Source organism: Plecotus auritus (genome assembly GCF_963455305.1).
Source record: "Plecotus auritus genome assembly, chromosome: 8".
Taxonomy (NCBI): Eukaryota; Metazoa; Chordata; class Mammalia; order Chiroptera; family Vespertilionidae; genus Plecotus; species Plecotus auritus.
Genome location: NC_137782.1, coordinates 159,465,141 through 159,477,139, shown reverse-complemented (window position 1 = coordinate 159,477,139; position 11,999 = coordinate 159,465,141). Strand labels below are relative to the sequence as shown.

General features: G+C 49.9%; 1 protein-coding gene across 4 annotated transcripts in view; it reads left to right on the top strand.

Moving 5' to 3' along the window:
- Window positions 1-1,328: 1,328 nt before the first annotated feature.
- The window catches only part of LTBP1 (latent transforming growth factor beta binding protein 1), a gene marked incomplete at its 5' end in the record, with an annotated part of 356,935 nt that continues 346,264 nt past the window's right edge, over window positions 1,329-11,999 (top strand). For all 4 annotated transcript variants that reach the window (XM_080684179.1, XM_080684177.1, XM_080684178.1 and 1 more), the window contains 2 exons: window positions 1,329-1,825; window positions 2,834-2,904. In XM_080684179.1, the coding sequence (XP_080540305.1) occupies window positions 1,329-1,825; window positions 2,834-2,904 (568 nt within the window). The remainder of the gene's footprint in view (window positions 1,826-2,833; window positions 2,905-11,999) is intronic.

Genomic DNA, 11,999 nt, shown 5'->3' with positions numbered 1-11,999 from the left:
CAAATAAATATGAACAAGAACAACCAAAGCCTTGGAAACTATTATTTTTAGTTAGATGGCTTTTTAGAAAACACTGCTACAACCAAGGACTTTCTATTGCATTCATGTAATAAACAGAGTAGTCCTGCTGGAGACATTGTTTTCAATTCAAATGCCAGAAGTAAATATGCCATTATGTCATGGTTTTCCCTAGAGAGCACTATGACCCCCATTGACTCTGTACTCTGGAACATTCTGCATCTCCCCTAATGTGATTGTGGGGCACTGCTCGTGAGCGATTCTTTCCTTTCCGATAGAGCCCCAGGGAAGTGATCTGACTTTAAAGAGTACTAATAATGGCTTGGGGTTGTCATGAATCCTAAACTTAGTATTTCTATCCTGTTCACCGAGCGCAGGGCTGCCTTGGGGTGAATTTGCGTTGCGGGCTTCTCTGTCTCCGCGGGCGCCCCCTGCTGCTCTTGCTGTGCTCTTGTACCGGCCAAGCGAGGAGCCGGGTACCAGAAGCTGCGGACCCAGAGCCTGGCGCGGCGCGCGGAGCTCGCTATCCCGCAGCCATCGAAACGCTCTCGGATCTTCAGATAGGCGCACCCCGAGCAGTCCTTTCTGGGGCCCTATCTGGCATTTCAATCCAATCCCCGCAGCAAGTATCCGAGCAAACACCCGTAAGAAAATGCCTGGGAATGCCTTCCAAACCATATCAAAGCACCCCTGTGGGGCGCCCAGAAGGCAAGACCGTTCAGGGACTTCGAGGAGTCCTTTGTCCTTCCCCGGGACACGGGAGGGGGGCCCCGGCCTGGCCAACGCACAGGAACGATCGGCGTGGATGTGGAGGGTGCGGCGTTCTCGGGCTCATCGCACGCGTTCCCCAATTAGGACTTGCTGCCTGACGTCACGTCTGCCGGAGATTGGCTGTTCAGGTCTGACACAGGGTTCCACGGCCAGAGAAACTTTTTAAACACTTTGCAGCGGGGCTGCCGCCCGAGCGTCCCGCGCTCACGCCCGCCCTCGCCGACTCCCCGGCGCGGCGCCCCCTGCACAGCGGCTCGGCCGGGGACCCTCACCTTGCGCAGCCCGCCGCCCTCGCCCCTCCCCACCCGGGCTTCCCGCTCCCCACCCCCACGCCCACCCCTCCTCTCCGCCGCTCTCTGCTGGGGTCTGGGGCTGCTCAGGCGCCCGCCCGCAGAACTTCCTCTCCCGTAACCGAGTGTGCCTCCTCCCGCCTGGCCCGGGCTCTCCGCAGCTCTCGGGGGAGCTGAGCGTGTGCAGGCGGCCGCACCGGGCGAGCCGCGCGGCTGGGGGCGGGGGTCGGGGTGCCGGCTGGGGCCGCGATGGCGGGGGCCTGGCTCAGGTGGGGGCTCCTGCTCTGGGCAGGGCTGCTCGCGACGTCCGCACACGGCCGGGTACGGAGGATCACGTACGTGGTGCGCCCGGGCCCCGGCCTGGCTGCGGGCGCCTTGCCCCTGGGCGGGCCCCCGCTCCCGCGGACCTTCAACGTCGCGCTCAACGCCAGGTACAGCCGCAGCTCCGCGGGCGCGGGAGCCCCCAGCCGCGCCTCCCCGGGGGTCCCCTCCGAGCGGACTCGGCGCACGAGCCAGCCCGGTGGCGCGGCCCTGCAGGGGCTCCAGCCGCCACCACCACCGCCACCGCCGGAGCCGGCGCGTCCCGGGGGCTCCGGCGGGCAGCTCCACCCCAAGCCCGGCGGGCACCCGGCGGCAGTCCCGTTCGCCAAACAAGGCAGGCAAGTCGTGCGACCCAAAGTGTCGCAGGAGACGCAGAGCGGCGGGGGCTCGAGGCTAAAGGTTCACCAGAAGCAGCAGCTGCAGGGGTAAGCCCACACCCCTCCCTGCCTCCCTCCTCGCGCGCCGCCCACACCGGACCGGGGTCAGGGCCACTCGGCGCCCCCGCGGCCGCGGGTGGCGTGCACAGTGGGTCCGCTTTCTGCTTCCCGCTCGCCTCCGCCTGCCCAGGAGCGGGAGCGCGGCGGGAAGAGCGGAGTGCGGGGAACCAGGGAACTGTACCCAGATAAACCCCGAGTGCATTGTTACTGAGCTGCGGATAAACACAAAAGGCATTTCTGCCTGGGGCGTAACCTCCTGTGCGAGAACCCAGCTACTCCTAGAGGTTGGGCGTAAACATGAAGTCACTACCACTTGATCCCTCAGCATCAGTTAAACTTCTTGCAACACAGTTTTAATATTTTTCTCTCGCTAATGAAAAAAAAAAAGTTTTGGTTCCCGTTCTGTAGTCTAGAAATGATCAGCATCCTCGAAATTCTGGGATTGGATCTTTCTGCACCTGTGTCTTAGCAGCGACAGAATTTTCTGTTGAAAAGTTTCTGTTATTGGGGGCTCTTAAACATTCTCCCAGCTCCCCTCGCCATTCATCACAGATTGGGGTGTGTGGGGGGGAAAGTGGTTTTGATTATTTGGCGTTTTTCTTCAAGGGTGGTTCCAAGCATTGTGATCTCACCCCTCCTTGTTTGGACACTTTTCTCTAAAACTCGGGTTCAGTTTAAAATGTGGGTGCGGATAACATACAAAATACCTTTAGCTCTACTTTGGGGTTAAGGAAACCACTTATTTGGACTCCTCGTCTCCTTCTGTCTAGCCCTAGGGCATGCTGGCTTCCTGGTTCTCCCACCCTTTCCTGATCCTAGGTCCTCACCCTTCTAACTGGGCATCTTTGGGTCGCATCCTGGACACCCGTGAGGACTCTCTGGAAGCCAGAGGAATATGGAAGCAGGATGCTGGGCTTGTGGGAACCCCCTAGAAGGTTGGGTTCTCTGGAAGAGAGTGCTGCAACCCCCGGACTCAGGAGTCTTGCTTTGTTTCAGGGTCAATGTCTGTGGAGGGCAGTGCTGCCACGGCTGGAGTAAGGCCCCTGGCTCCCAGAGGTGCACCAAACGTAAGTCTCCATGCTCACAGCGGCCCTGCACGGGAGGCAGAGTGGGGCTCTTCTCACTGGGCGATCCGACAGGGGCACGTGAAAGGGGCCGATGCTGTCCTGGATACGTTGGTGTCTGGAGTACAATTCACCCCATTATCTGCAGCCTCCATTACCATCCGGGAAGGGCTGGGCCCTGGTAACGTTGGTATCAATGCCAGCAGCAGGCTGTTGTCCAGAACCACGCAGCCAAGACTCCTCTGCCCTCAGCTCAGGTGTTAATCACTTGGTCACACCTGTGAATCAGGAGTGAAGCAAAAAATTCCTGTTGGAGGATGTGCCATGTGGCAGGTGCAATACAATTAATTGAGACATGGATGTCAACAAATGAAAAACATTCCTTAACATGATGGCAGAAGGGGAATGGGAAGTAGAGGGCCCTATTTTAGAATAAAACCATAGTAGTTTTTTAAAAAATATATTTTTATTTATTTCAGAGAGGAAGGGAGAGGGAGAGATAGAAACATCAATGATGAGAGAGAATCGTTGATCAGCTGCCTCCTCCACCCCCCACACTGGGGATCGAGCCCACAACTCCGGCATGTGCCCTGACCAGCAATCGAACCATGACCTCCTGGTTCATAGGTCAATGCTCAACCACTGAGCCACACCAGCTGGGCAAAGCATCCGTAGTTTTTAAAGCTTTCTGAAAACAGCAACCAGAATCCTTGAGGCCTGGCTGTTGGACGGGCGGGGTTTCCTGCAGTTAATACTCACGCTTAGCAGTGTTTTAGATGAATAGATTAATGATGCAGTTAGGTCTGGAAATATTCCCCTGCGCATCATAAAGTTAAGGATTAAGGTGAAGCATGTTTTGAGGCTCTTCTTGACAAGTTGCTTCTGTCTCGTGTTCATTGGAAATAGAGACATTTTATTTCCACTCAGAGAAAGTGAAGCGTTCTTGGGTATTCTCTACAGAGCGCTTGAGCCATAACCATGTGGACTGGAATCGTCCAAAGTTTCAGCTGCTTATTAGTATTCAGCATAACAAGTCAGATTTAGCAGTTTGTCTTGTGTATGGTTTGGGTTTTAAAATACTGGTGGATGAGATTTTAAATATCCTCGTACAGTCATCCTGGTGAACTTGTTTGTTGAAAAATGCCTTCAGTCCTTGAGAGTAACAGGAGGACTTTGGCACGGTAGCTTTAATTTTGTAAAAGGGAGTGTTCAGGTGGGTTAGGATTTGCCTGTGATCAAGGAGTAGTGGCAGATGTGAACTCACCTATTGAACTTAAACCACTAGATCAGAAATGCTCAGGGTTGTAGGCATTTGAGATTAAGTCATAACTTGTCACTTCTTAGAGTGCACTTAACAATAGTGCACCAATATTTTCCTGAATTTACAGTTGCTCAGGTCAAATTACACACCCTTTACTCCCTTCAGTAACTCCTGCTCAGAACCTGATGTGACGTGGTTGCCTAAAACACGGAGACAACCCATCCATGAGAGCACCATTGCGGTGGGATATTACTGTGTAAAGATGAAAAATGCAGAGCAGGGTTTTAGAGAGGATGGGTGGGTGCCGCTCGCTGCCTGTTGGAGAGAATGCATCAAGACTTTGAGACGTTGGCTTGGCAAATGTTGCAATTAAGTGCCCTCTCTGAAAAGAAGTAGTCCCCCATTCTCAGGTTGTCTGAGGATTTGGGGACCTAAAGACATTTTAGAAGACCCAAAGATGCTCTAGAAGGAGCACATCCAGATCTTGAGGAATCTCCACATGGCTTTCTGCTTCTCCAGGTGAGAGAGGAAAGGGCATGTGTGTGCCTAGGTTTAGCGGGGTGTGTCGCTGAGAAGCTAGGGTTGGACAGTTCCTGCAGGCTTCCAGAAGAAGTCGCTCCACTAATGTAGTATCACAAGACCAACAACAAATGCTTCTGGCTGTCGGCTGAAGGTATCCTTCCAGATCCTGGAATGTAGCCCTTGGGTAGCGCTATGATCTAAGCAATGCAACATCCCTTTCCCTCAAAAGATGATCCTTCCTGCCCCACCCGACCAATTAACTCAGGCCCAACTGCTAGAAACCTAAACCACAAGACCTCTCAGCAATAATTGTCTTTAAAGATGATTCTGGGGTAGGTCAGTGCTCAATTCAAAGTGATGTATCTACTAGATGGATCTGTTTCAACCGCGGACTTGCCTTGTGTGTGTCTCGCTTAGCTGGGAAGATGAAGGAGCCTTTTGCTTTTAGATGGAACAGCGGGGGTGACCACTGATGCTGGAAACTTGTGTCCACGGCTGAGCAGTGTGACGCTAGGAAAAACCCTTGGTTTAGAAAGAAGACTGAGTTCAGAACCTCAAGCCTTCACTAACTGTGTGGCCTTGGGGAACTCATTTGACCTCTCTAACCCAATTTCCCAGCCTGAAATGACTGCCAAAAACGTGCCTACTTTGTAGGATTATTGCAGGAATGAAGGTGAAAGAGGATGGATGTGAAAACCTTGACGAGACCAGAAGGATTCTCAGAGTTTATTATTGGATCAAGCCAAGTAAATCCTGTCTCATGTCCCTCTGACTTGGTTCTCTCTCTTCATTCCCTGTGTGAGGTTCCCAGCACTCGCCCTTGGCATGGTTTTCCTTTTAAAGTAATTTAGGGTTGGGGGGGATGAGTAAATGGGTAAGTTCTGGAGACCCAATGCCCCGCGATGTGACAGTAGTTAACAATACTGTGGAGTAGACCTGGAATTTGCTCAGAGGGTAGGTCTTAAAGAGTCCTCACCACAAAAAAGACACACTAAGTATGTGAGGTGATGAGTATGTTAATTAGCTTAATTGTAGCGATTATTTCACAACATATCAAAACAATGGCATACACCTTAAATATATACAATTTTTATTTGTCAATTATACCTCAATAAAGATGAAAAAAAAAAAAAAAGAACAAAAGAAAAAGCCAGTCATTCCCATTCTTGTCTGGCTTTGATTACCAAGAAAAAAAGAAATAAAGCACTTTGGGTTGTTCTGGACCCCAGAACGAGTTATTTTAAAAGAACTCTAAAAGAGACTAACTATTGGATTATTTCTGTGTCTCTAGGTCTCCTGTCCACAAGCTTGCTGAGGGGAAAACACTCCCCTAAGGTATTCATAAATTGAATGGAAAAAATCCTGACACTAGTTTTTGTGACTATAACCACTTCAGGAAATACTAGTGGCATTGATATTGCAACAGAAATTGACTTGTGGTCTCCTTCCTCTCTCACTGAACAGGTACACTTGGGTATGATTTATTACACTTAAAATACAACACACACACATACACACACCCCAAAAACCCCAATGGCATGCCCACATGAAGTTCCTCCTTAATAGAGCAATCATAAAACATGCATGCTCATTCATTTGTATCACCCAGGATGCCTCCTCCTTGTCACTGTATTTTGAGGATAATTGAAAGGCTCCAGTTAAAGAATTCCAGGTCATATCCAATGGATGCAAAAAGTATTTCTGCCTAAGAGATTGGATGTGTTGATGTTGTTTCCTTTGCTTAATCCAGTGAAGAAAATAAGGTGCCCCTTCCAGACAGCCTGGATTGTTTTAAGTTGATTGAAACTGAATTTGAATGGACCACAGGCAAATGCTTCTAAAGACTGAAGATTTAGTGACCCTTAAATCTCCGATCAGAGAGAGAGATGTGACACAAGCCGGCGGCAGGCCCACAGGGGCAGAGAATGGATGTGTGCATCCACAGAGGTGGTCCCGGGGGTTATAGCTGCCCAGTCTCTCCGTAGGGACGCCCGATTGCATGTTAATGGTGGCGTTCCAGACGCCCTTTGTGTGTGGAGCTCCAGAAGTTGAAATCGCAGCACCAGATATGGCGTTCTAGTTATTAATAGGAAGTGACTGCTGATAATGGTATCAGTTTTGGGTAAAAGAGATAGTGCCACATTTTCCCTCTTTCCAGAGCGTTAACATTTCGAGGAGGGCTTTGTAGCTTACAAACTCTGTCTTTTGAGTGGGGCATTCATGTTTTTGCCTCTCCCCATTTTTTCATTTTTTCCCCCCTCTGTCCAAACGGAACCCACTGCCTATAAGGGTTCTTTCAATTTGTTTGTCCCCCTTTTAGGGTAAATGTGGGCCAGAGAGAGACATTGCCAGTGGGCTTGGCTTTAAAGAGAAGACTGGACGTAGGAATGGACACCACAAAGAATAAAGGGGAGATGAGGGTGAGGCCGGCTGGCAGGATGAGGGGGCGGAAGGGGGAAGGTGGCAGAGGGCCCGGCACATGGCAGGCCCTCGGCAAAGGCATGGATGGTTCTTTCATTTACTTAACAGAGATCTGTTTCGCTTTTACCATGTGCCACATTCTATGAATAGAGGAGAAACGCAGCCAGCTGTGGGGAGGACAGGGTCTGTTTCTACTCACTTAGCTCATGCACAGCAAGTGACTTGTTCTCTCCTTAGCAAGAAATAGAAAAATCGATATTCCATTGCTTTTCCATTGGCATTCAGCCCACGCTGCTTTGGAAAAAGGAAACCCAAACCTAGACGTGCTCCTTCTTTATGTGCCGAGGGGACAGAGGTATGTGTACCCTCGGTGCTCAGCGGTGCTGCAGCCGATGGCATCGGCCGGGAGGGTGCGATGCGGCCGGGTTCCGGGTGACCGAGGGGACTTTCAGGCTGTCTCCTGGCCCTTTTGGCTCAGGGTTGTGCTCGCTGAGCTCGGGAGCCAGGCCCAGAGCGATTACACATTTTTCATGTGCCTGCTATGGCCATCGACAGCCGCTTTGCCTGTAGATCTGCAGTGAGGTTTGCCATGGCAACTGCTGGGAGGGCTGCCCTGGCCCCAGTGCTGGGAGCCGGGTGGGAGGCCCCGCTGGAGAATATGGTCCCGCTGCACAGACAGCCTGGCGAAGGGAGAGGGACCCAGAGGTCAAGTTCACACTGGGTCAAATATGTGTTCTCCACGCTAGTTAAAACAAACATTTAGGGGCCATAAATTCTGCGTTGTGATAGTACTTGAAGCTTCGTAGGGAAGCCCTCCCCTGGCCCCGGGGCCACCTGGACACACCGCCGTCCGCCCTGCCTGGCCTGCTATTCAACGTTTCTCTGCCCAGTGAGCCCCGGGCCCTTAGGAAGCAGACTTCGGCAACCACAGGAGCTTGCTGTTTTTGACCCTGTCATTTGTTGTCTTGGATATTCCAAACATACTCAAACATGTTTGGGAGCTCGGATGAAATTTTCCTAAAAATGCAGATTTTGCTTCCAAGGCCTTCCTAGCAATGGACGGGGTGACGTGGAGTGCTAGGACTGTGTCTCCGCTCTTCCAGCCTCCACCAGCCAGGGCGAGAGCACAGACGGAGGGAGCCCTGATGGGGTGAGGGTGGCTTTTGCCTTGCTTCCCGGAGCACTGAGAGCATTTTCTTCACCTTCACACGCCGTGGGGCTCAGTGAGGCAGGCATGACTTATCACCCCCTTTACAAAGAGGAGGCAGAGCTCACACCCCACCCCAGGCCTTGTGGCTCTTGGTTCCTGGTTCTTTCCACTGCCCTTGCCTGCCTGGACGTCTAGTGCTGCCATATTTTCTCTTGAGGTCTTGGTCTTCTTAGCTCCTATCCGGACAGCCCTGGCTTGGATTGGCTTTCACTGCCTCAGTTTCTTTTGTGATTTCCCAAGCTGGGTGACGTATAGGCCTACCATAGCGAAGTGCCACGGCCTGGTGCTGAGAACAGCAGACGGTCACTGTCTCAGAGATCTGGAGGCTAGAAGTCCAAAATCAAGGTGTCAACAGGGTGGGTTCCTCCTGAGGCTGTGCGGGAGGGATCTGCTCCAGGCCTCTCTTCTTGTAGGAGACTGTCTTCTTCCTGTGTCTCTTTACATCATCCTCCCCCTCTGTGTGTCTGTCTCTGTGTCCACACGTTCCCTATTCTATAAAGACACCAGTCATATTGAATTAGGGTTCCTTCTAATGACCTCATTTTAACCGGATCACCTCTATAAAGATCCTGTGTCCAAATAAGGTTCAACTAAGGTCACATACTAAGGTACCGGGCGTCAGGACTCCAACATATCTTTTTTTTTTTTTTAATATATTTTATTGATTTTTTACAGAGAGGAAGAGAGAGGGATAGTTAGAAACATCGATCAGCTGCCTCCTGCACGCCCCCTACTGGGGATGTGCCTGCAACCCAGGTACATGCCCTTGACCGGAATCGAACCTGGGACCTTTCAATCTGCAGGCCGACGCTATCCACTGAGCCAAACCGGTTAGGCCATATCTTTCTTTTTTGAGGGCACAATTCAACTCAGAACACAAGTCCATAGATTCTGTGCACATGGACTTGAGAGGTGGGGTACTTGGAGGTGGGTCACCGCGGGGACACTGGGCAATTCCCCAGCAGCAGCCCACGGACGAGTGGGCGCAGGCTTGGTGGCCCTTCCCACACAGGCTGCGACTGTGGAGTCGTGGGCTTCTTCCCCAACACAGGAGCTCTGGCTGCTGTGGCCGGGAACTGGCTCCTTTGATTGTGGTTATGACTCTGGCCATATGACTCGGTCTGTTTTAAGAGGTTCTAGATGTGTGGTTCTTCACCGTGCATGTGCAGCTGGTCATTGCAGGTGTTTGTTAAAGTGCTGTATGGAATCAGAGTCTCTGGGGCTTTTCACAAGCACCCAGGGGACGCTGATGAGGGTGGCCCCCATTTTGAGAAGCTGATTCAGAAGGAACCCTCTAGCTGGGCAATATTTAGGACCCTTTGTTTGGGAATTTAAGGGCCAAGGCCAACGCTTAACAACTCAGACACTTCTCAAGGCGGGGGTCCTCTAAATATTAGTTCAGCTCACTTTAGAATAGTAGATACGAAGATTGTAGCATATCAGGTTATTTCCTCCAGTTTTTCTTTAGTTAGTTGAGTGTATGATAAATATGTTTTTACAAGAGTTAGAAAATTTCAAAATTGTTAGTGATAGGGATGAGCTTAAATAAAATGGCTTTTAAAAAGGTTGAAATGCTTTGGAACACACTGAGTGGTTTTTTCCACTAAATATTCTATTTTTAATTACAAGATATTTTAAGTCCACAAAAACAGAAAATAATAGATCCAACAGGGTCGTGTTTTTAAAAGCTCCCAGAAGTGGTAATTAAGCACAATGATTTATAGATAAGGGAGAGACTATGGTCTTATCTTGCTCTAAATGCGTGTTTTCCTAATGAAGTTTCCTGTCTTGTTAGTGGAGAGAAAATAGTACATAATTGGTTGGTGTGGCACAAATTGGTTGTTTTGGTACTTATGGAAAAAGACATCACAGCTGTATTTATCTGTTTATGCCCATGCGCACCTAGTCATTTGCCTTCCTTATTATGCAGGATTGAACATTTCTGGTAGGCACAGCCCACTGGACTGTGAGACGTGGGGCAAGGCCAGGTGACCCCATTCACAGCACGGGAATAACATGGTCTGCACTGTGATTCAGAGGCTTGTTGGGGTCCCGCATGAAGTAATATAGGAGAGGATATTTGAACTCTCAGGGGCTCCCACTCTGCTTAGGCTCGCCCCCTCCTGGGTGCCCCAGCCTTCTACACACCCCTCTTTGATTTTCTCAGATCCCCTGGGGAAAATCATGGTGCTCTCTCCTTGTCCCCACCTCCCGCGCACTGATTTCACTCTGACTTGGCTCTGCGTAGGGCTGGACCAGGTGGGAGAGGTACCTGCCTCCCCATCAGTGTGGGTCTCCTGGGGAGCAGCATTTTCTTTGTGTAATTTTAAGTATCTGGGTTCCTTGCCATGGTCCAATGGTAACTGAATTGACTAAAATGGAATTGACCTAGCACGTCTGATTCTGTTGTGTTGTAAACACTGTCCTCTAAATCCTACACGAAGAATTCCATTTCCTTTGTTGACCTCACCTTTTGGCAATCATTTCCACGTGGTTTTCTTTCCCCTCTTTTCTCTGGGTGGTTATCCCTGCCCAGCAGACACTGCGATTCTGACAGCTTTTCAAGGGCGCAGCACCTTATGCTCTTTCCTCCTGCTCTTTCTCTGAAGGCTGCCCTGGCATGGCCCACACTTTAAGACAACTTTTCCTTTCTTCCTGCCAATTTTAGAATCTCTCTGCTCAACATCATCTGATAGAGATTTGGGACTAAGTAAAATGAATGTGGTATGATTTCCCCCCTGTAATTTTAGATCCCCAAATACTGCTCTCGGCCAACTGCACCATTCCCTGTGGCTTTTCCACTCCACCACATTTGAGTAATATTGTTGGCAGGGATGTAAGTAAACAGTTTGCGAAATGTTGTGTTTTGTAAATTAGGAGATGGATGGGCTGGTTTTTGAATACGTGCCTTCGGTTCTGCTGGGCCCGAGGTAAGATGGATTTGGTTGATGGATGGGAAGACCAATTGAAGGGAGGTGTTGCTATCCACAGTTGATGCGGTCAACTTTTCTGAACGGGTGAAATCAGTTATTCAGAAGTGAGGACACAGTGGCTGGAGGGGAACCTTCAGAGGTGTTTTGGGAATAAATTAAGGGAGGGAGGATGTAACTAGTAAAAAGCCACTGGAGGAAAATAGGGTAATATAATAAGGAAAAAACATAATAAGGCTCTTCTGTCTTTATACACTTAAAAATGTCTATATTTCTTGTAGGGTTACCAAACAATTCCAGTCTCACTTGCAGTCTTGCAGGAACTTAATTTTATCATCGTTACTGTAAATTAAAAGTAGCCCTAACCAGTTTGGCTCTGTGGATAGAGCGTTGGCCTGAGGACTCAAAGGTCCCAGGTTTGATTCCGGTCAAGGGCATGTACCTTGGTTGTGGGCACATCCCCAGTAGGGGGTGTGCAGGAGGCAGCTGACTGATGTTTTTCTCTCATCGATGTTTCTAACTCTCTCTCTCTCTCTCTCCCTTCCTTTCTGTAAAAAATCAATAAAATATATTTAAAAAAAGTAGAGTCTCCGGCCTTTCACCCATATATATTTTATTTTAACACCACATCAAGTGGCTAGTTAATAATGAAAATCTTCAAAATAAATTTCGCGGTAAAAGCTGTTTAAACCAGCTAAGACATACCACCTCACCTTAATGAATTATTGGCTACATTGATTCAAGAGTGGGGCAC